Below are 23414 nucleotides of genomic sequence, written 5' to 3' on the forward strand. Positions count from 1 at the left end.
AAAACAGACACATACTTAGAAACATTAGACTCTTTTGGAGGAACATGACCATACTGAAGAACTATTTGAGGAATGACCTGAGAGGTCCAGTTATCAAGGGGTACCTCAGCTGGGGTAATTCGGCCCTTAGGGTTCAGAAGGTGCACATCTTCTCCGATCATGGCAATGACCGGTGCCTCAACCTCGAAGAGGGAGTCCAGAAGCTGCGGCTCTAAGTTCTCAGCCCAGTTAGATTCTTGCTTTTCAACTGCTGCAATCTGCCCATAGAGGTACTCATCTGGCAATTCATCAGTGAAGAAAATTTCAAAGCCTGGTAGCTCTTTCTCAGGCTCATCAAACCAAGGCTAGGGGAAACCATAGAATGGGCCATCATCTCCTTCTTTCCTGTACTTACCATTCATCATCAGACTGAACAGTCCCATAGGTAGCTCTAGGCCCCGACGACGTAGCTCTGCCCACTTCAGCATGTACTGCTTCCTTTCCCTGATCTCTTTTCTAGTGGGTTCACATCCTAGCCCATATTCGCGACCTTCAATTCCGGCCACTCAATTAAACCTTGCAGATTTCTCCCTAGACCAGTTCCAGGAATATACCCATAACGGTGCATCATTCGTGCCACCTGTGCATTTGTGCTGGACAGAAATAAAATTTCTTCGTTCATAGCTTCCGCCATAATAATGGTCGAAACTTCAAGTGAAAACCCAGTCAGACTGACATCTGTGGTGCTTGAACCGATCTGCTCTTGGGATATCTGTCCAACCTCTGGTTTTGGATCCCCTCTAACTGTGATAATTCTGTTATTCTTGATGAACTTGAGTTTTTGATGGACAGTGGAAGGAACAACTCCGACCCTATGAAGCCAAGGTCGGCCGAGAAGGAGAAAGAAGGAGGTCTTGATATCGAGAACTTGGAATTCTACGTCGAACATTTCACCTCCAATCTCAATTTCGGTGACCAAAGTCCCGATGACATTCCTTCTGGTTCCATCGTAAGCTAGTATCCCATGCTCTGACGGAATAAAGTCATCTGGCCCAAACCCCAAGGCAGTAGCGGTGCTCAAAGGACACACATTCAGAGTTGACCCGTTGTCAACCAAAACCTCCGGTACTTTCTTCTTATTATGCAATAAAGTAATCCAGAGAGATTTTGTATGATTCTTGCCCTCTGAAGTCAGATCTTCATCAGAAAATGACATGATCTTAGCTAATCTGGCCATAGATACAAGTCCAACCAGCTCATCAGGGGTTATATCAACAGACACCTGCGTTGCATTCAATTCAAGAAGTATAACTTGACGGTGTTTAGGTGATGACATCAGCAGACCCCAGATGGAAACATTAGCTTGTGTCTTCCTAAGTTGCTTCAACAGAATATCTTCATCTTCTTCGGGACTCAACCTCTGATTCTGGTTTTCAACTGCTCTGGCAATCTCAGCAGGATTCTCTGCTCTCAGCTCGGGAGGCTTAAAGACACGTCCACCACGAGTAACATGGCGAACCTCATCACAGGGATCGTTCAATAGCAGCAAGTCCTCATCCTCAAGCTTAAGGACATATGGGACTTTGTTTTTCTCTTCTTCTTCCTCGTATCTGAGGACATAGGGACATTCAGAAGATTCCCCAGCTTCTTTGCTATGGGATAAGACATAAGGCTTTTCGCATTCAATTTCCTTGTCATCGGATTCCCATCTCAAGATATACGGCCCTTCAGAAATAACGGAACATATACGGGAATGATCCAGGACAACTTCTTCAGTAAGAATAGCATAGACATTTGGAGGAGGCATAGCATGCGTTGGCAATGAATTTCTGGTGACATTAGGAAGAGCTTCCACCGCGATTTCTTTTGCCTCAATCTTATTTTGGATCTTATGCTTTAGTGCCAAACATCTGTTAGTCAAGTGCCCAACACTCTGGTAATATACGCAATATTGATCTTTTCTCCAATATTTCGGGCGAGGATTGGGAACTTCCCGGGGTTCTAGCAGGGTGATCTTCTTGTCCCTCAACAGTTTTCTGAGAGCTACAGACAGGGAATATGGTAAAGGAGTGAATTGTCTGAGCTCGTTCCTCTCCGGACGACCTCCTTCGGAACCTTCTTTCTTAACTGGACGAGCAGTATTTACATTGTTAACTTCCTTCGGAGGCTCCATAGGCCTTTTTTCCTCTGACATCTGAGGAGGAGATCCTAGTTCTCAGGCCGCCCTTAGCCAGTATATCTTCGATTCTCATCCCGATCTTGATCAGGTGATCAAAATCATTGAAGTACTGGATAGACATATGAGGAAAGTAAAAAGGGGAAAGATTCTTGACAGCAATTTTGATCAGATCTTCATCAGGCAACTTGTTAGTCATTTGCGCCGCCTTTCTCCTCCACCGCCGAATGAAGGTAGTAAAGGTCTCATTAGGTCCTTGCTTCAGCAACTTTAGATCCCTTTTTGTCACGTCAATCCCTTCTTCCATGGAGAATTGTTGGACAAATTTGTTAGCTACACCTTCAAGGGTCCTGATTTCTTCTGGCTTCAGATGCAGAAACCACTTCTTTAATGTACCAGTTAGAGTTCTAGGGAACACCAGAGCAATCTGCTATGGGGATAAACCGTGCTACTGCAACAGAGGAAGGACTGACTTAAGATGGCTACGAGGGCACCCCATTCCGTCGTATTTGTCAAAGTCTAGCATTTTGAACTTGGGCAGAAGTACGACCCCTGGGGCTATCATGAATTCAGACATATCCAACTTTTTGGGACCTTGGCACTTCATGCTTTGCATGTCTCGGGTCAGCTTCTCAATTTGGTCAGCTAATCCTTTTGCTTTATCAGGATTTGCCAGGTTAGGAAGACAGTTCTCTTCTGCATACTGGGCCTCATCAAAATCTTCGAACTCAGGCAATACAGCTGGCCTGGGAGAAACAAGAGGGACAGAAGGTATAACTGGAGGTTGCTGATGGGCAGGCGCCTTAGAGGCAGAATGACGGTCATTTTTCAAGAGGGCTTTATCATCCTTCATGGTATTCACCTAAAGAAGAATAGCCTTCATCATATCAGGACTATTGTTTCCGGTCTCTTCCATTGATTCAGGTGTGAGCTAAATTGGTGAAAGTATTTCTGGAAGACCAAGGAAAAGCGGCGTAGGAGAAGTAAAGGACTCTGAGGAAGAAGAATGTCTACTCAGCCTGGAATCTGAAGACTGACGGGACCAGGCTGGTTTTGAATTGACTTTCTTGGGAGCGATGGTGTTCAGTTAAGACTCCTGAATGGAAGTTAATGCATTAGATTGAGCGATTGATAATTGAGATAGAATATTTCACACAAATTCAAGACGAGATAAATAGAAAAGAACACATTTTCATTGATCACAAATCAAACTGCAGTTACGATTGCTAAAACATGCCACTTTTAATTACAAGTAAACGAAAGCAAGTGAGCATAATGAAACTTGAAATTAAAATGACAATTGTATGAAAATAGTCTTCAATGCTCCATGATCCGAGCTCTCTTTCCCGCAGGCTCCTCTGGTAACTCTTTCCGTTGGACTTTAGATGATAGAGCAAATCTCTTATCTGTAACCTTGTTTCTCCAAGCAGCTACAATAGACTTTATGAGACCGGGAGTAAGCTTTTCGTAAGGAGGAGGGGTTACAAATCCGGGAGGACATGGATTTCCCATGATCTGGTAAAGCAAACGTGTGGGTGCATAAAAGGTTGACTTTTCCAAACCCATAAGATACACAAATGGATGCGGGTAAGTGCTAGTGATAACTTGTAAGCATGAATGACTCACCCAGTGAAATTGATCATTCTCCACGTGCCGCAACCAGTTATGCCACTCATCAATGGATTGAGGTTTATTGGCCATTGGTTGCCATGAAAGGTGATCCTTGAGGGTGTACTGAAGGGAGCTCCGTGGCCGAAGGATGGTAAGTTTTTCACAAAGCCACAAATAGAGCAGTTTGACACACCCATGGAAATTATCCTTAATGTAAGCCCAAGGGTCTACTCTCCTATCTTGTTTTGATGATTCTAAACATAATTGATTGTGTTTTTGAATACTAATCAATTTGCTTTGAAGTGTTGTGTTTGAGATATGATTGATCATTGAAGAAACCAACACACAACATGGTCATGCTTGGAGATATCCCATACAAGAGTCAAAGGAGCTAAGTGAAGCTCACCTCATCTCTCAAGCAAGCATACACAAGATGGAAGATCAATTGAAGACCAAGACTAAAGAGAAGTTGAAAGCTACATAGGTATCATTGTACATCCTTTCTCTTTAGATTTCCAAGTCAAGGCAAAGTGTTTTCAAAATGTTTTTCAAAGAACACTTAAGAACTTAAAATGGATTAGTGAATGGTTATGTGGTGGACCAACATGTTGGGACCCTCATAAACATTCCAAAATAATCATAGGAGTTGAGTTCCAAAAGCTAAAAATCAAATAAGCAATAAAAATCAAAATCTGTGGATTTTTAGGCTTCTCGGAACTCCGAGAATTTTTCTCGGAGCTCCGAGCTCGGAACTCCGAGAGTTCCCTCGGAACTCCGAGAAAAGGTCCAGTAGCATCTGGACATTTTCTCGGAACTCCGAGAAAATTTCTCGGAACTCCGAGAAATGGTCCAGTAGAAATTTTATTTCTTCTGGCCGTTGTCTCGGAACTCCGAGAATATTTCTCGGAACTCCGAGAATGGTTCTCGGAACTCCGAGAACCTTGCGACAGCTCAAAAAAGAGCCGTTGGGTTTTGAATTAAAATTTGTTTTTTGTTATCTACACCCCTAAACGGTCATATTTTGAGGAGAGACTATTTATACAATATCTAGAGGATTATTTCCTCTCTCTTGATCTTTGAAAAACATCCTTAAGCATAAAAAACATTTGCAATCCATTTTAGCTTGAGTTTTTGTTTTTCATCCCAAACTTGCCTTTCACTTGTGAATCTTTTGAGTTTGGATATAGTAGTGCTTTCACTTGCAATCTTTGTTGAAGAGCAATCAAGGAACTACAAAGGGCATCAAGCTTTCAAGAAGAAGCCTAGCTATCAAATCTTCCATATCTTGTATAGGTGGCTAGGGCATTCCTTTTTTAATTCCCTAAGAGAGCAACCGCTTAGAACTCGGCGGAGAAGGAGAGTCTTTGTAAAGGTGTAAGGGCATCCTTGTTTAATATCCCTTGGAATTGTAACCGCCTCGGAGCCGGGCATCGTGGAGGTCTCCAATAGTGGAATCCCTCAAGTGCGACCTTGAGTAGAGTGGAGTAGGCCGTTGGCCGAACCACTATATATCGGTGTGTCATTTCTCACTCTTGCATTTCCATTGTTGTTTTGGTTTGGCTTTTCACTTTGTTCTTTCAATTATATTTGCACTAACCAAATATTTAATTAAGTGAAGAAAAATTCCAATTAGGGTTTATAGATAATTTTCAAAAGGCCTAATATTGAGTTAAATTCAATTCACCCCCCCTCTTGAGTATTTCAATTGGTATCAAAGCCTCGTCTCTATTTTTTTTTTAAAAACCCTAACCGGTTTAGAGTAAAGATTCAAAAATGGCAAACTACCCTCAACATCATGAAGGTTATTCAAACACTAGGCCGCCCTATTTTGATGGTACAAATTATGGTTTTTGGAAAACTAAAATGAAAATCTTTTTAACTCAAGACTATCAAATGTGGAGAGCAATTAATAATGAATATATCCTACCCACAAGAAATTTAAATGATTGGACCGAAGCCGAACAACAAGCTTCGAATTATAATGCCAAAGCCATGAATTCTCTCATTTGTGCTCTATCTCCCGGAGAATTCAATAGAGTATCAAATTTGAATTCGGCTAAGGAAATTTGGGACACTCTAGAAGTCACCCATGAAGGAACCAATCAAGTTAAAGAATCTAAAATGAACCATCTTTTTCGGCAATACGAACTTTTTCAAATGACACCCGATGAAACAATTGCCGACATGTACACTAGATTCACCAATCTTGTAAATGGATTAAGGGGACTTGGAAAACAATTTTCCAATAGAGATTTAGTAACTAAAATTCTTAGGTCCCTACCTTTGTCTTGGGAATCCAAAACCTCCGCAATCACCGAAGCCAAGGACATGAACACTTTGAACCTAGATGAACTTATAGGGTCCTTGATCACACATGAAATGATTTTCAAAACAAAAGCACCCGAAATCGAAACTAAAATCGAAAAAGGAAAAGGAATTGCTTTTGCTTGTAATGTAGGTGAAAGAGAAGATGCAAAGGAAGACATCGAGGATGAAGTAGCTCTCCTAACAAGAAGGATCAAATTCTTGCAAAGAAACATGGGAGGCATGAGAAATAGAAGGACCAATCCTCCATTCAAGAAGAAAGAAGAAGTTGGTGATGGATCTTCTCAACCCCGATGTTACGGTTGCAAGAAGCTTGGACACATTCGCCCGGATTGTCCACTCAACAATGAACCTACTTCAAACAACCGCTTCAAGAGAAGAGAAGGCAAGAAAGGAATGTCCGCCACATGGGATGAGGAGATTGAAAGCGAAGGCGAACAAAATGATGGGGAAGATTGCCTATTAGCAAGAAATGTGTGCTTCATGGCCTCAACAAACGACAACAATGAGGTATGCCTTAAAAGCCACAACAAGAGGAACACATGGTACCTTGATAGTGGATGCTCTAGACACATGACCGGAGATCTCACTCAATTCGCATCCCTATCACTCAAGGATGGTGGAGAAGTTACCTTTGGAGATGATAAGAAAGGAAAAGTCAAAGGTGAAGGCACCATAGGTAACTCTACCTCTCCCATACATGATGTACTCTTTGTTGATGGCTTGTCCCATAATCTTATTAGCATTAGTCAATTATGTGATAATGGTTTTGAAGTTGTCTTCAATCCCGATAAATGCATTGTTAAAAATAAGATAAATGGAGAAGTCAAATTCATAGGTTTAAGAGACAATAACATTTACACAATCGGATTAGATGATCTTAGACTTCAAAATGTAACTTGTCTAAATGCCATAAGTGAGGATTCTTGGCTATGGCATAGGAGGTTGGGTCATGCCGGAATGGATCTCATTTCGACCCTCTCCTCAAAAGAAAGTGTTAGAGGATTGCCTAAGTTCAAATTCATCAAGGATCACATTTGTAGAACTTGTCAATTAGGAAAACAATTGAAAAGCTCTTTTGCACCTAAAAATATGATTTCAACTTCCTACCCCTTGGAGCTACTTCATATGGATCTTTTTGGACCAATGAAGACTAGTAGCATAGGTGGAAAGAGGTACGTGTTTGTAGTTGTTGATGACTACTCACGATTCACATGGGTCATATTTCTAGGACATAAAGATGAAACTTATGAAAACTTTCTTACATTGTGCAATCAAATTCAAAATGAAAAAGGTATTGCCATCTCCCACATTAGAAGTGATCATGGAACTGAATTTGAAAATGTACATTTTGACACTTATTGTAATGAACATGGCATAAAACATAATTTTTCCGCACCTAGAACACCTCAACAAAATGGAGTAGTAGAAAGAAAGAATCGAACTCTCCAAGAAATGGCTAGAACTATGTTGCATGAAAATGATCTCCCTAGATATTTTTGGGCGGAAGCGGTTAGCACCGCTTGCTATATCATAAACAGGGTATATCTAAGGCCAATTTCTAAGAAAACACCTTATGAGCTTTGGAAAAACTTGAAACCAAATATAAGCTACTTTAGAGTGTTTGGATGTAAATGCTTTATTTTAAACATCAAAGATAATCTACACAAATTTGATAGGAAATCGGATGATGGAATATTCTTAGGGTATTCTTCTCATAGCAAGGCATATAGAGTATTTAATAGGAGAACCCTAGTAGTAGAAGAATCCATGCATGTGACATTTGATGAAAGAGAGCCAACACCACAAGAAATGCCACATGATGAGGATGAACCCATTGAACATCTTTTTCCAAAATTGAGTGCTCCTCCTCATGCATCAACAAGTCATACATTACCTAGTGAGGAAGTAGAAAATGAAAATGATGACTCATTGCCTAGGGATATGAGAACATTGGTAGATCATCCTGAATCCCAAATTTTAGGTGATGCCACATTGCCAGTAAGAACTAGATCATACTATCGTAGTGTGAGTAACAATCTGGCGTTCCTATCCGAATTAGAACCAAAATCCATCAAGGAAGCTGAAAAGGATGAATATTGGTTGATGGCTATGCAAGAAGAGCTAAGTCAATTCGAAAGGAACAAAGTGTGGAGGCTAGTACCTAGACCTAGTGATCATCCAGTCATTGGCACGAGATGGGTGTATAGAAATAAATTGGATGAAAATGGAATTATCACTAGGAATAAAGCTAGGCTTGTAGCCCAAGGGTACAATCAGGAGGAAGGGATAGATTATGATGAGACATTTGCTCCTGTTGCCCGTATGGAGGCTATTAGGATACTGCTGGCATATGCATCTCATAAAGGATTTAAACTATATCAAATGGATGTCAAAAGTACCTTCCTAAATGGCTATATCCAAGAGGAAGTGTATGTTGAGCAACCTCCAGGTTTTGAAGACTTCAAACATCCAAATCATGTCTTCAGGCTTGATAAAGCTTTATATGGATTAAAGCAAGCTCCTAGAGCTTGGTATGAGAGGCTTTGCACTTTCTTAGTTGAAAAGGGATTCGAGATGGGAAAGGTGGATAAAACCTTATTTATCAAAAGAGAAAATCATGATATCCTCCTTGTCCAAATCTATGTGGATGATACCATCTGTGGCTCAACTAATCAAAAATTGTGTGATGAATTTGCAACCTTAATGAAAAATGAATTTGAAATGAGTATGATGGGAGAGTTAACCTACTTCTTAGGACTCCAAATTAAACAATACAAAAATGGAATATTTTTAAATCAAGAAAAATATACAAAGGAGTTATTAAAGAAGTATGGCATGGATAGCAGTAAGACATCAAGAATTCCCATGAGTACTACTGCTAAGCTAGAAAAAGATGAATTTGGCAAATCTGTGGATCAGAAATTGTATAGGGGTATGATAGGTAGTTTGCTCTATTTGACAGCCAGCAGACCAGACATTATGTTTACTGTCTGTCTCTGTGCTCGATTTCAATCGGATCCTAAAGAATCCCACCTATCAGCCGTTAAGAAGATCTTCAAGTACTTAAGAGGAACCCAAAGTCTAGGACTGTGGTATGAAAGATCATCTTCCTTCACTCTCATCGGATATTCAGATGCAGACTTTGCTGGATGTAGAGTAGATAGGAAAAGCACTAGTGGAACTTGCCAATTCTTGGGTAAATCACTTGTTTCATGGTTTAGCAAGAAGCAAAATTCAGTAGCTCTGTCCACAACAGAAGCAGAATATGTGGCAGCTGGAGCTTGCTGTGCTCAAGTCCTATGGATGAAAAGCACATTGATGGACTATGCAATCAAAATGGAAAATATTCTCATCCAATGTGACAATACTAGTGCTATAAGCTTAACAAAGAACCCCATACAACACTCAAGAACAAAACACATTGAGATTAGGCACCACTTCATCAGAGATCACTCACAAAAAGGGGATATTTGCTTAAAATATATCAACACTGAAGAACAATTAGCGGATATCTTTACAAAACCCCTCAGTGATGATAGAATTTGCTATATCCGAAGTGCCTTAAACATATGGAGTGCGGATCAAATCAAAGAAATTGCCAAATAAATACTTGGTATCAGCTTATCTATATAGTATTTATATATATAATCTTTGTTTGGTAGTAATCTGCATGAATGAGATGTCAAATTTTTAATCTTAAAAATCACTCAATTGATATTCTTAGCCTTCTTAGTTTTTCTAAGTTGGAGAGGTATTTTCACTTTAATTAAAATACCTAACATCTTGACATATGTCAACATCTCGATCATGAACAGGTATATGTACATTACTTGGTTATATATTTTTATACCATAAGCATTGATTTAGGGGGAGTTATCCACTCCTAAATTTTTTTTTTTTACACCCTTTCTGTCGATGACAAAAGGGGGAGAAGTTTGAAATTGATTATCTATTCAATTGACTATATGCACCACTTGCTTATAACTTGTATCATTTATATGTGTGCATATATTGAGGGGGAGTTCTAGTATTCACTTGCCTACTATGTCACTCCACACACACCTCATAATCAATTTTGTTTGTCATCATCAAAAAGGGGGAGATTGTAAGCCCAAGGGTCTACTCTCCTATCTTGTTTTGATGATTCTAAACATAATTGATTGTGTTTTTGAATACTAATCAATTTGCTTTGAAGTGTTGTGTTTGAGATAGGATTGATCATTGAAGAAACCAACACACAACATGGTCATGCTTGGAGATATCCCATACAAGAGTCAAAGGAGCTAAGTGAAGCTCACCTCATCTCTCAAGCAAGCATACACAAGATGGAAGATCAATTGAAGACCAAGACTAAAGAGAAGTTGAAAGCTACATAGGTATCATTGTACATCCTTTCTCTTTAGATTTCCAAGTCAAGGCAAAGTGTTTTCAAAATGTTTTTCAAAGAACACTTAAGAACTTAAAATGGATTAGTGAATGGTTATGTGGTGGACCAACATGTTGGGACCCTCATAAACATTCCAAAATAATCATAGGAGTTGAGTTCCAAAAGCTAAAAATCAAATAAGCAATAAAAATCAAAATCTGTGGATTTTTAGGCTTCTCGGAACTCCGAGAATTTTTCTCGGAGCTCCGAGCTCGGAACTCCGAGAGTTCCCTCGGAACTCCGAGAAAAGGTCCAGTAGCATCTGGACATTTTCTCGGAACTCCGAGAAAATTTCTCGGAACTCCGAGAAATGGTCCAGTAGAAATTTTATTTCTTCTGGCCGTTGTCTCGGAACTCCGAGAATATTTCTCGGAACTCTGAGAATTCTCGGAACTCCGAGAATGGTTCTCGGAACTCCGAGAACCTTGCGACAGCTCAAAAAAGAGCCGTTGGGTTTTGAATTAAAATTTGTTTTTTGTTATCTACACCCCCAAACGGTCATATTTTGAGGAGAGACTATTTATACAATATCTAGAGGATTATTTCCTCTCTCTTGATCTTTGAAAAACATCCTTAAGCATAAAAAACATTTGCAATCCATTTTAGCTTGAGTTTTTGTTTTTCATCCCAAACTTGCCTTTCACTTGTGAATCTTTTGAGTTTGGATATAGTAGTGCTTTCACTTGCAATCTTTGTTGAAGAGCAATCAAGGAACTACAAAGGGCATCAAGCTTTCAAGAAGAAGCCAAGCTATCAAATCTTCCATATCTTGTATAGGTGGCTAGGGCATTCCTTTTTTAATTCCCTAAGAGAGCAACCGCTTAGAACTCGGCGGAGAAGGAGAGTCTTTGTAAAGGTGTAAGGGCATCCTTGTTTAATATCCCTTGGAATTGTAACCGCCTCGGAGCCGGGCATCGTGGAGGTCTCCAATAGTGGAATCCCTCAAGTGCGACCTTGAGTAGAGTGGAGTAGGCCGTTGGCCGAACCACTATATATCGGTGTGTCATTTCTCACTCTTGCATTTCCATTGTTGTTTTGGTTTGGCTTTTCACTTTGTTCTTTCAATTATATTTGCACTAACCAAATATTTAATTAAGTGAAGAAAAATTCCAATTAGGGTTTATAGATAATTTTCAAAAGGCCTAATATTGAGTTAAATTCAATTCACCCCCCCCTCTTGAGTATTTCACTTAACCTCTCGCCGAGCAATAAGATCCAGCCCAGAGAAGGTTTCCGCTAGCATGATTGGGACAGGATTCCTTCCTTCGCTAATTTGATCGACTACACTCAGTAAGGTCACAGGGGCAATACTGGAGTCTTCACGGATAACGTGACGTGCAAGGACACCAAAGATTAGGGCACTGCGCCGACAACTTTGAAAACGGGAATCGGTAGGGTCAACGTTTTTAGAAAAACGCTTAATGAGGTCATCGAATTGCACGCATATGTCTTTGAAATAGGGCATAGCATCAACAGTTGTGTTCTCGAAAAGCTTACAGAAAAGGAAAGGATGAGACTCTACACTTGAAGGTTGGATCCAAAGTCCCTCAAGTGGGAGTTCTAGTAGGGCGCACTAATCCTCGAATATAGGACAGATTTCAAAGGGACCAAATCGAAAAACATGGAGAATGGGATCCCAAAGCCTTGCAGCTGCTTGAAGAAATTGCCAATTCACACCGGATGCGCTCAAATGATTGAACGTGCTGAGGAACCTGTCGGCCATACTCCACTCTGTATGCTCACGCGGGAGAGCTCTAGTTGACTCAATTATCCAATCCTTCATCACCTTGTTCGACATGATTAAACCTAACACACAGATAGCATAAGATCATGAGAGAGTGAAGATAACCTTGAATCATTAAATAACAGGGATAAATTTGACCAATCATATGGGAAGGATACAACTGGTGACATTGAATTTCTTTCATCAATGATCAAGGATGATCGGCAGATCACGACCACAAAATGACAGAAGTAGGTCATAGACTGGATCTCAAATCTGACGATGAACATCAACAACTGTATGATCAGGAAGATCGATAATGATAGATCATGGTCACAAAGACAGCGGACAAGCCATCAACCATATCTAAGATAGAGTAGGTAAATAGCAAAATCTAGCCTAATGAGTAATATCTATACACAACATGGATTTATGACACATCAAAAGGATGGGTACACAGTCGAAGGGTAATATACATATACGACATGGATCTATGTATACAACATGAATGAACTCACAATCAAAGGGCAATGAATAGACCATGGCCATGAGAGTGACGAGTACAGACCACTAATCAGGTGACTATGAAAGAATGTACATATGATTCATTAAACTAGGAATCCCTCACTGGAAAAGAGGGTTCTAATCTAACCAACCGACAAAACTGAATATACAGAAGAGATTTGTACAATCTGAAGACAAAACAACAGATTATAGTCACAACAATGGTAAAAGAAATACTATCGACTGCATCGGAAGAACGCAAATATGATGACTCAGACCTGGAATACCTGCTGCAAAGGGGTCCCGATCTGAATGACCGACTTGGCAAATATGGAAGGTACAAGAAGATGGCAAAACTGTACATGGACTCAGCAAATAAGACATGTACAAAGGAACAACACAACCGTACACTCAGGAGACAGAAAATGGACCATGGTCAGGATAACGACCAAGGAAAATTACAAACCAATTTGAAGACTGGAGAATGAAACTATGTAGCTGATAGTTAGACCAGAAAACTCTACTGGCAGACAGGCCCTGGTCTAACAGGTTAGCACAAAGAGCGATCAGGATCACAGAGTTTAAGCAAAATGGACAACATGGGATCAAGGACTGGACCATGACCATAAAAGGTGGTGAACAAAAATCATCAGTCGGACCCAAGACTGAGAGAGGAACAAACTCTAACTGACGATAATAGACTAGAAAACCTCACAAAGATAGACCCAAGACACTGAAATAATCACAGGGTAGACCATGATCTGGGTGACGACCAAGCAAGAGTAAGGGTCATCGATCAGGTCCAAAGGAATGCATGACTGAAATAGATACAGAAACCTAATCTAGGAGATAGGTCCTAATCTAAGAATAGATATAATACATGCACGTACATATATACATACATACCCTAACCAGGGGCACCAACCCTAACCTGGTCTAGCGGAGCCAAGAAAATCTCGACTCAAAAGTGTCTGTGAGTGTACTAGATAACGCGGCGGATAATCACGGTGTGACTTACCCTTCTACACTACATGGGTAGGCTGACTTCTATCCTAGGCTCACATATGCTGGTCGCACATGTTCGTCCTATATGAGTACATATATATAGTGTCCTAGCAAGGGTTCCCTAATTTTGGTTCTAATGGGAGCAACTAATATATATATATATATATACATAATATAATGAAATGAAAGTAGGGCCCAGGCATATCTGCAAGGTACTATGCATATGACCATACCCTTGATGTATAACGCCAGCACACCCAGCATTATACAGAGTATGTTCACTGCTCATCGGCTGTTGTAGAACACCAGCACACCCAGTGTCTACGGCTACAGCTCCGGCACATAGCTTGGAAATAGATACAACGGTTCCCTCAAGGTCATGATTTCCCATCTGGTACGCGTCGTATCTATTCCCTGGGGCCAATAATGAAAACAATGAAAGAAATAAAGAATATGACAATGTATGATGTGCTGAGTGTGAATCCCTCATTTTATTTACGCACTTACTTGGTGCCCCTAGATTTCTAACGATAAGGTTCCCATTTAACTTGGTTTTGACCCAAATTTCTTCAAAATTAATTAAAATGGCATTTTTACAGAGTTGGGCAATGTTTCACGAATTTCCCCAGCAGAGTCGCCAGCCTGTGGACCCCGATCTGAGAGAGGCGGGGGACGGGCCCCAAGAAAGTCTCTAGATCATCCACGTGAAGGAGAGCTCCACCAAGGAACTCTCGAAAGAGTGTCCCTCACAGCATGAGTGGCGATGTAAAGTGAGATACCTCTCGATTCGAGGACTAGCCCGGATTCGAGGCGTACCTTAAACAAAGAAAGAGTCACCATCCAAGGAAGTAGGCCCTGGATCCCATACTATGCTTTGTCGCAACAGATAACCAGAGATATAAAAGGTCCGTGACTGATGACGAATGGGGAAGGGATTAGGCGCCACCAATTCGCCCAAGTGCATGCACCTGGTCTCTTATGCCATTTATTTATTGATTTTGAAGAGTTTTGGCAAAAATCATGTGAAATGGGAACGAATATCTTCGAGATAACGTCTATCTAATCATGCATCTCTCGGAGATGAATACTAAGCACACACAACAAGAAATGAAAGACATGCAACCTAAGAATAGCTAGGTTATGAGTGTCATGCCTAATTGGTGTCTAAGTTCCGATGGACAAACACATGCACACTACAGCTAAAGGTATAAGGTCTGTACAGTAAAGTAAGAAAACACAGCAAAAACACACAACACAACACGACTCTACACACGACTCGACTCGACAAACCCTAGACTCTAATGCAATACTTGACTCGGACCAGGGTGGTCGTCCATCCCGGCTGCTCTACGTATCCCGGCCTCGGGAAGAATCAGAGTCAACGTAGTTCGGCAGCCTATTCTAAACTACAGTGCCTAACCATCTAGGACCGCTATCCTAGACTCGATCAACTAGACTCGACTAGTCTTTAAAGCTTCTTGCTATTACTTAAGTTCAAGTGAATTGTAATTTTTAGGACTCCCTATATGCCATAGCTGCTACAAGTTTTTAGCCTTAAACTAATGCAGGTGGGCCCTACATCCTATGTGTGACTAGGTTGTGTGTCATAAGGAAAACAATGGGCTATCTAAATACGTTCTAGTCTAGCCATCGGCTCGACTAAGTGTCCAACCGACCACGACTCGGGGCCTTCTAACTTTAGGGACACTCACACGACCAGACATGGCACTCACACGACCAGACACACGAAGCAACAACCTATGCAGGACAGACTCCTAACTCTAAGATACCACAAACATCTTACCACTACTATTCACACATAAATGTGCTCATCAGATTCCCCCATACTTGAACTTTGCTTGTCCTCAAGCAAACAAGAAGAAAAAAAAAACTAAAACTAAGCTAAAAACATAAACAAGGCAAAACTAAAAACGAAGAAAAGAAAAAGACCTAACTCACTTTTGTAGGAATCACGGTTGCACCTAGCACGTGCAACAAGCCTTTGAACCCCTAGGTTACCCTAGTGGACGAGTTTTGTCTCGTGAGTGTTTGCAGTGAATATACACACAAAATTCTAGAAACAAACTTTTCTTTTCAAATCGACTATAGAGTAAAGCCTAAAATTTCTAATCCTGTTGCTTTGAGAAATTACTCAAAATAGAAGAACAAGAATACCCCCATACTTAAACTTTGCATCATATCCCAAGTTAGAAAAATTAGAAAAATTAGAAAAATATTTTAATCAAGGAATCCTCTTTTGAATTTTTCCTATTCTTCTCCCTTAAATTTGCTTCTAATGTAATCGTATCATAAAAGAAATTTGATCCGGAAACTTCGTAGAAAACTTACAAATTTATATGGTCCACCATACTTTCCACTTTTCCCATAGTTTCTAAGAATAAAACTCACTTTTTGTAATCCTCTACTGCTTTTGGCGTGAATGACATGCAGGGCATGCACCAGACACCCAGGCTACTAAGCAGTGTCCGACTAATCTTTGATTTGCATATATCATAGACATTGATGCATATGAGTTCAAGTTTTACCTTTGATTATGTGCAATGCTTTGATTTATTAAGCTTTCTAATTGACCCATGTATGGAGTTTTCAGTCAGTTGCTCTCAAGCCAATTGGCTTTAAGGAACTAGGCATAAAAACCCTTTAGACTTAATAGCTCAAGTCAAAAAGGCTACAAATCAAAACTATAATCAAGAAGCAAACTTTCTAAAAATAATTCTTTCTTTCTTTTGTTTCAACTTTTCTTTCCTTTTTAACCATACCATATAAAAAGCAAGTTTCTATTTATATTTCTTATTCAAATCCTTTTAAAAGAAAGATTCCAAAAGAAAACAAAACTAAGAAAGGAAAGTATTCTTTCTAATTTTTAAATTCCAAAATTAAAATATCCACTAACTTTCTTTCTTAAAATAGGAAAACAACTTTCTTTCTAAGAATACCAAGTTCTTTCTAATTTGAGAAAAATTACCAAAAAGAAAAAGAAAAAAAACTTTCTAACTTTAAATTATAGAAAAGACTAGAAAAGGAAAGTTTCTAAAAGCTACCCTCCATACTTGATTTATGCATTGTCCTCAATGCATTAAAAATAGAAACAAAAATAGGAGTTGCACACTTCAACAATAGAAAGGAGGTTAGGGATATTACCTGAGCCGGATAAGAATTACTGGAGGAATCCACTAGAAATTTGTAGAGGTCACTGAAATTGAGGTTGCACTTTAGCAAGATGGCGATGGAGGATTAGATACTTTGGTTTCTTTTTCTTCCTTCAAAGTCCAAGCAATATGGGGAAGAAAATGAAGATCAGCTGTTATTCTTGAGGGTAAGAATGAAATGGGTTTGGATCTGTTTTGCAGAATAAAAAGGGGCTGGAATTGATGATAATGAAGGGCTGGTCTCAAGTGAAAGTGAGATGGGTTTAAAGCCTTTCAGATGGTGGAGAAAGAGATTAATGAAAAGGATGGTTGAATATGAAATGGTGGACGAGAAGTGGAGATTGCAGAGGGAATGAAGATAGTGGTGGTTGAGGTGGCTGGGCTCGGGTCAAGTTGAGTGGAGATGGGGATGGTGGCTGAGAAGGGGGTTTGACAGGATGGGTTTTAAGGGTTTGAGATGTATAGACGAGAAGGGTGTGAAATTCCAAGGGTGGGCCCAAACGGCAACCTAAAAGGAGATTAGGTTGATAAAAATAAAATTTTCCCTTTTGAAATTTTAACCTAAATATTTAAACTCTCTAACGAAGGATTAAGAGATCAAGGAATAAAACAATTTAAGCAAGTGAGTTAAATCTAAAGTGCAATGCAAATATAAAGCAAGAGACAAGAAAGAGTGCACCCGAGATTTAAAGTGGTTCGGTCCTCAAACACACAAGGCCTACTCCACTCCACCAACCAAACCCGTTGATGGCTTCACTAAGGATTCCTTTAATGGCGAGGAATCAACCCAATTACAATTTGGTTCGGGACCACCTCGCAAGACTTGCCACGAACCGGAGAAAGCTCCGCGTCTCCTTGCACTCGCTCTTGGGATGGCTCCGCGTCCCTTCGCACTCGCCCTTGGGATGGCTACGCGTCCCTTCGCACTCGCCCAAATACAATCAAAGAAAATAGAAAATACAACTTCCCTCTTCAAAGGTAGATAGCTCTCAAGCTCACACAAATTTCACTCTTTGAAATGATATACAAATTCAAGCCTAGGTCTAATCCCTTTAGATATCCCAAATTGAGGCACAAGGGTGATTACCACTCCCAAATTGAGGCACAAGGGTGATTACCAGTCCCAAATTGAGGCACAAGGAATGAGAGAGTTGTGTTCAAAGGCATAGAGAACACACACACACATATATATATATATATATATATATATATATATAGAGAGAGAGAGAGAGAGAAAACCCAAATATGACCGTTTGAGGGGCATAGTCATAATTCTGTGAATTTTCCCAACGGTCAAAAATTTGTTCCCGACATAGCCTAAATCAGCAGATTTTCTAAATTTTTTAAGTTGATCATTTTTGGGCTTCAAGGGCTTCCAACTTCCACATGGATGGGATTGTTTATTCCAATTAGGGTCAGTTGTTTGGTGACTCCATTATGCCTCTAGGTGGGGTACCTAATAGGGATTAGATGTACAGTCTAATACAAGACTTAAGCCTTTAAATCTTCTTCTTTTGAAGCACATCTTCAAGTCTTGAACTCTTGCATGGATCACCTCCATTTCTTCGGCTCTTCAAGATATCTCCTTGAATGCTCCAAGCCTTCATCATCTTTTGGCTTCAAATGGTGTTCAAGGATGTACAAGCCTCGATCCATGCCGTTTTCCTTGATCTAAGTGTTTGAAATGCTTGAATCTTCAATACATGCACTTAAACAACAAACACGTTAGAAATACAACACATTTCAACTTGTGTTTGGAATCATCAAAACATAGAAGATTGCCAAGGTGAGAACCATTGGGCTTACAGGGTGGTCGATGGAGAAGAAAATGGGTTTGATGGTGATTAAAATCGGTGGTGGAATAGAGCTGATGATGGTGGTGGTGGGGTAGTCTTGGTCGGAATCCGGCAAGCTTGTCGGAAAAGATGGAGATAGAGGAGGTTCGGTGAGGTGGGTTTTGGTTTTGCAGAAATGGGCTTTGATGTTGAAAATGGTGGAAAGAGTCTTAGAGAAGAAGAGAGAGGTTGTGGTGGCTGGTGGTGTTAGAAAGGGGTTTGGTGGAGGTTGGCCGGATTCCGGAAATCCGGCCGGAGAAGATGAAATGGGTTACTGATCGGATTTAGTTTTAAAGGGGGTTTGAGAGGTGAACTCAAGGATCTGTTGAGGGAAATGGTGGTGAGGGTGGACTGGTCGAAGGAGTGGCTGGAGGTGGAAGAAAAAATGGAGAAAATGAGGTGGGTTTTGAAGGTGGCTGAAAGAGAGTTGAATGGAGGTGATGTAGAGATGGTAGCTTGGAAATGGGTTTCAAGGGGAGTAGGAGAGGGAGAGGAAGAATCAGGTGGTGGTCGGCTTGGAGGTTGGTCGGAGGCAAGAGAGATGGCCGGAGATGGTAATCGGCCTCTCCTCTCTCTCTCCCTCTGTTTTCTCTTTTTTTTCTTTTTGCAAAAAAATGAGGCCTCTCCTTTTACAGCCCTAATTCGCTTGGTATATATAAAAGGAAGTAAAAAATTCCCACCCCTATTCTTGCCTTGAACATCCCCCCTTGTAGTGTATATATGTTTATCCATTTGGCCTATATGAGGTGGTCCAAGTGGAAAACAGGGCAAAGATTATCTTCTCTCTAAATGATCCTGACCCCTTGATTTAATCCAAGGGCCTTTAAGGGATGCTTGCAGTAGAAGCAAAACCAGAATTACAACATCACCCCTCTGAAGTTGGCAAATCACCCTTCTACGAACAGAAATCTCTTATTTTGCATTTTGTTACTCGCACTATCTCTGCTTGTCTTATTTAACATTTTTCATCCGATTGCCTTGAAATTTTGCAGGGGTATCCCTGAGAACACTAACAATCTTTTGGAGAATTTGTACCCACGAATGCGCGCAATAAGATGCTCAAAAACTCAAGCGTTCTTCTCATCTTGGGTCCACTCTTCAGAAATTTCTTCAACTTCGAGACCTCAACTCTATTTTAGGAACTTTAGGGCCTGGTCAAAATGGGGTGTCTACACTTCCTAAATCAAGATCCTAGATGCAGTCCTAGAACAATGAGAAATTGGATTATCTGGATAAAATTCTCTATCATAGAGGCACTAAGGTTTTTATCTAGGGCAGAAGAAAGAATCTTTTTGGTTTAGATGCTCATGCGCTTTTACTCTAAACAAAAAGGGAGAAGAACTTTTCGAATAGAGGGAAGAATATTTCGATTCAAAGGCATTTTCGTTTTTTCTCTGAAAAGAAAAGGAAGAGGAATTTCAATCCAGAAGCACCTTTGGTTTTTCTCTGAAAAGAAAGGAAGAGGAATTTCGATCCAGAGGCACCTTCATTTTTTCTCTGAAAAGAAAGGAAGACAAATTTTGATCAAGAGGTACTTTCGCTTTTTCTCTGAAAAGAAAAGGAAGATGAATTTCGATCCAGAAGCACTTTCGCTTTTTCTCTGAAAAGAAAGGAAGAGAAATTTTCAATTCAGAGGCACCTTCACTTTTTCTTTGAAAAGAAAGGAAGAGGAATTTTCAATTCAAAGGAACCTTTGCTTTTTCTCTGAGAAGAAAAGAAGAGGAATTTCGATTCAGAGGCATATTTGCTTTTTCTCTGAAAAGTAAATGATGATGAATTTTGATTCAGAGGCACTTTCGTTTTTTCTCTGAAAAGAAAAGGAGTTGAGTTTTGAAATTTGAATTGAACTTGATTTGATAACCTGAAATGAACTTTAATTTGGAATTTTAAAATGGACTTGAGTTGATGATTTGAAATGAAATCGAATTTGAAAATTTGACATGAACTTGAATTTGATAAATTTGAACATTAATGAACTTTAGATTGACACTGGGGCTTTGACCAATGATGAGACAATGCATATTAGGAACTAAACGCAACAGCTATTGACATCTAGCCCTAGAGAAGAAACGATGAAATATGAATTATGGGAATAGTTAAGAACGCTTGGAGGAAGCTTTAAAAAGGAGTTTATTGCATAGAGACTATTGGTCTTTACTGCTGGGGATTTCGATAATTGAAACCCTGATACGTGAACTGGTAATCTAGAACAATGGCCTTTTCTCGTGACACAATTTCTTGATGGTGATGGTATTCAATGGACTGGAAGGAAATTCAGAATTTTAATGATTCACCCTGCTGAGAAATCAGTCTAACCATCGTCACATACGAGACTCTCCCAAGCCTATGATGCCTTTCTGGGATAGGGTCTTGTTATGGAAACTGCACTTTCTGATGTTTATGCTTATGAATGCTTTCGTAAGTGGCTGGCTTTTCTTTCACTTGATTCATGAAGTCCTTCTTTCAGGATTTTCATGGCTCTGGTACAGTTGCAGATAAGTTGACACCTTACCTCTTTCACCAAGACGGTTGCAACCTTTCAACATGAAGACAACTACTGACTCTACTGGTAGGGGAAAACTGGTAGAAGACACTATTCAAAGGATTGAGATTTTCTGAAAGAATGGACTATAATAGAAAGGGATGGACTGACTAGACCAACTCAAAGTGATGCTTCTGACTTGGTTAACATTTTGTTTGGTAGGTTTGGCATTTCAAAGAGTAATTTTGCAATTGATAAAAATTGGACTTCTTCTTTAAAACAGTAATACTCCAAAGATTTTATTACCACCCCTTAATTGCTTGGTTTCATGCCCCTAGTTTCGAGGATGCAAAGTGTACCTGCTTGAACTTCTTGAATCTTTGATCTTAATACTGGATATAGCCTTCTTAGATATTTTCTCTTACCATGACCAGCCTAGCGGATCTTCAAACTCAGTGTTCTTCTCTTTTCTCTCTCTCTTTTTTTTTGGGTCTAGAACCTTAACTTTGAACACCTGAAAGATTTTGTATGTTGGATATGGTTATACAAGAAAAGGCTAAAGGCTTGCAAATTTTGACCGAACCTGTAAACAGGTTGCCTACGTATCCCAGTGTAGGAATCAGGTCACGCGTGGTTCATGGCAGATGCCCATAGTATAAAGGTATAATGATTTCTTTTTCTTTTTCTCTTTTTTCTTGTGATAGACTTTTCATTGTTTCTTTTTTTTTAAGGATCAAACCTAGATTGACCAAGCATAAAGGTAATATATATATATATATATATATATATATATATATGAGAAAACATTTCCTACACACTTGTGTAGGTAAGTTACCTACACACTAGCTTAAAATACAGTGGGGGCTCACATTGTTTGGGTGATCCAAACAATTCATTTGAATGGTCCTCACATAGATAGGGTGTCCACAAAAAATTAGATCCATAGGATCATCCTAACCCTACGATTTGTGGAGGTGAAATGGACGTGTATAAACCTTCACAAATTAGTCCATTTTTTGCCTCCATAGTTTGAATGGTTAGGATGATCCTATGGATCTGATTTTTTGTGGACACCCTATCTATGTGAGGATCATTCAAATGAATTGTTTGGATCACCCAAACAATGTGGGCCCCCACTGTATTTTAAGCTAGTGTGTAGGTAACTTACCTACACAAGTGTGTAGGAAATGTTCTCTCTCTCTCTCTCTCTCTATATATATATATATATATATATATATATATATATATATATATATATATATATATATATATTTCATGGATTAATTTTGAAAACGACCGAACTTGGATTGACCAAGCTGCCTACGTACCCCAGTGTAGGGATCAGGCCGAGCGTAGTTCAGGGTGATGCCCCTATTGTAATGGGTTTTCAAAGAAAATATTATTTAGGCTCAAAGGGGTTTGCAAAAGGGTATTCTTTTCTTTTCTTTTTGACATTGGGTTATGACATTGGGGGTTTGTTCGGCCAAATGAGGCCTTCTAGTGTTCAAGCTTAGAATTGATCTAGGTTGACAGACTTTCATCTTTGCTCATTTTTCTCGGAGTTCGACGGTATTTCTAGGTAAGAGCTAATGAGTTTTCTTCCTTCTGAATCTCGATGTGTACTTTGTTATTGAGGATGTGAACTAATCTTTAATATCCTTGAATGTGACATCTGAACTTGAATTTCATCTGAAAATTTGCTTTTCGAATGTTGACATTGACAATCGCTTTGCGATGTCTGCTTTTGAACCTTTTTCCATATTAAGTGTCTCAAATGAATTTGAAAACTAAGGCAAATGATTGAAAATAGAGAAGGGGATTTCCAATCCATGCCCCTAGTATAATAGGTGTGCTTCGTGTCCTTATTCTTTTGAATTTTTCTTTGGGCCATGCCCCTGGTATCTATGGTAATGCTAACTGAACGATCGATTCCTCCTCTTGCTAGGTTTAATAATTCCTCACGTTCCTTAGACGGTAATTCATTTCCCATTCATATTTCTTGAGTTAAAGGTTTAGTGCTAATGTTTATTATTTCAATTTCCTCCTTGAAAGTCTGGGAGAGGCGCTCCTCCTCTTGTTTAAGGATTTCCTGTAACTTAAGTGGAGTTTTGTCGGCCTCTTCATCCTCTTTCGAGGAGGGAGTCTCATTTTTATTTATTAAGATCAGAAGCAATC

The 23414-nt window shown here is 39.7% G+C and overlaps 1 protein-coding gene across 1 annotated transcript; it reads right to left on the minus strand.

The window, feature by feature from the left end:
• Nucleotides 1-511: 511 nt before the first annotated feature.
• On the minus strand, nt 512-2462 carry LOC143850353 (uncharacterized). Its single transcript, XM_077359612.1, has 3 exons — nt 2135-2462; nt 1162-2022; nt 512-1026 (listed from the first exon to the last, which is right to left on the minus strand). The coding sequence occupies exons 1-3, from the start codon at nt 2460-2462 to the stop codon at nt 512-514; spliced, it is 1704 nt and encodes a 567-aa protein (XP_077215727.1).
• Between the last annotated feature and the right edge of the window lie 20952 nt (nt 2463-23414).

This window comes from Tasmannia lanceolata, unplaced genomic scaffold, assembly GCF_043159265.1.
Source record: "Tasmannia lanceolata isolate RefF3 unplaced genomic scaffold, GAP_Taslan_0.1 ptg000018l, whole genome shotgun sequence".
Classification (NCBI taxonomy): domain Eukaryota; kingdom Viridiplantae; phylum Streptophyta; class Magnoliopsida; order Canellales; family Winteraceae; genus Tasmannia; species Tasmannia lanceolata.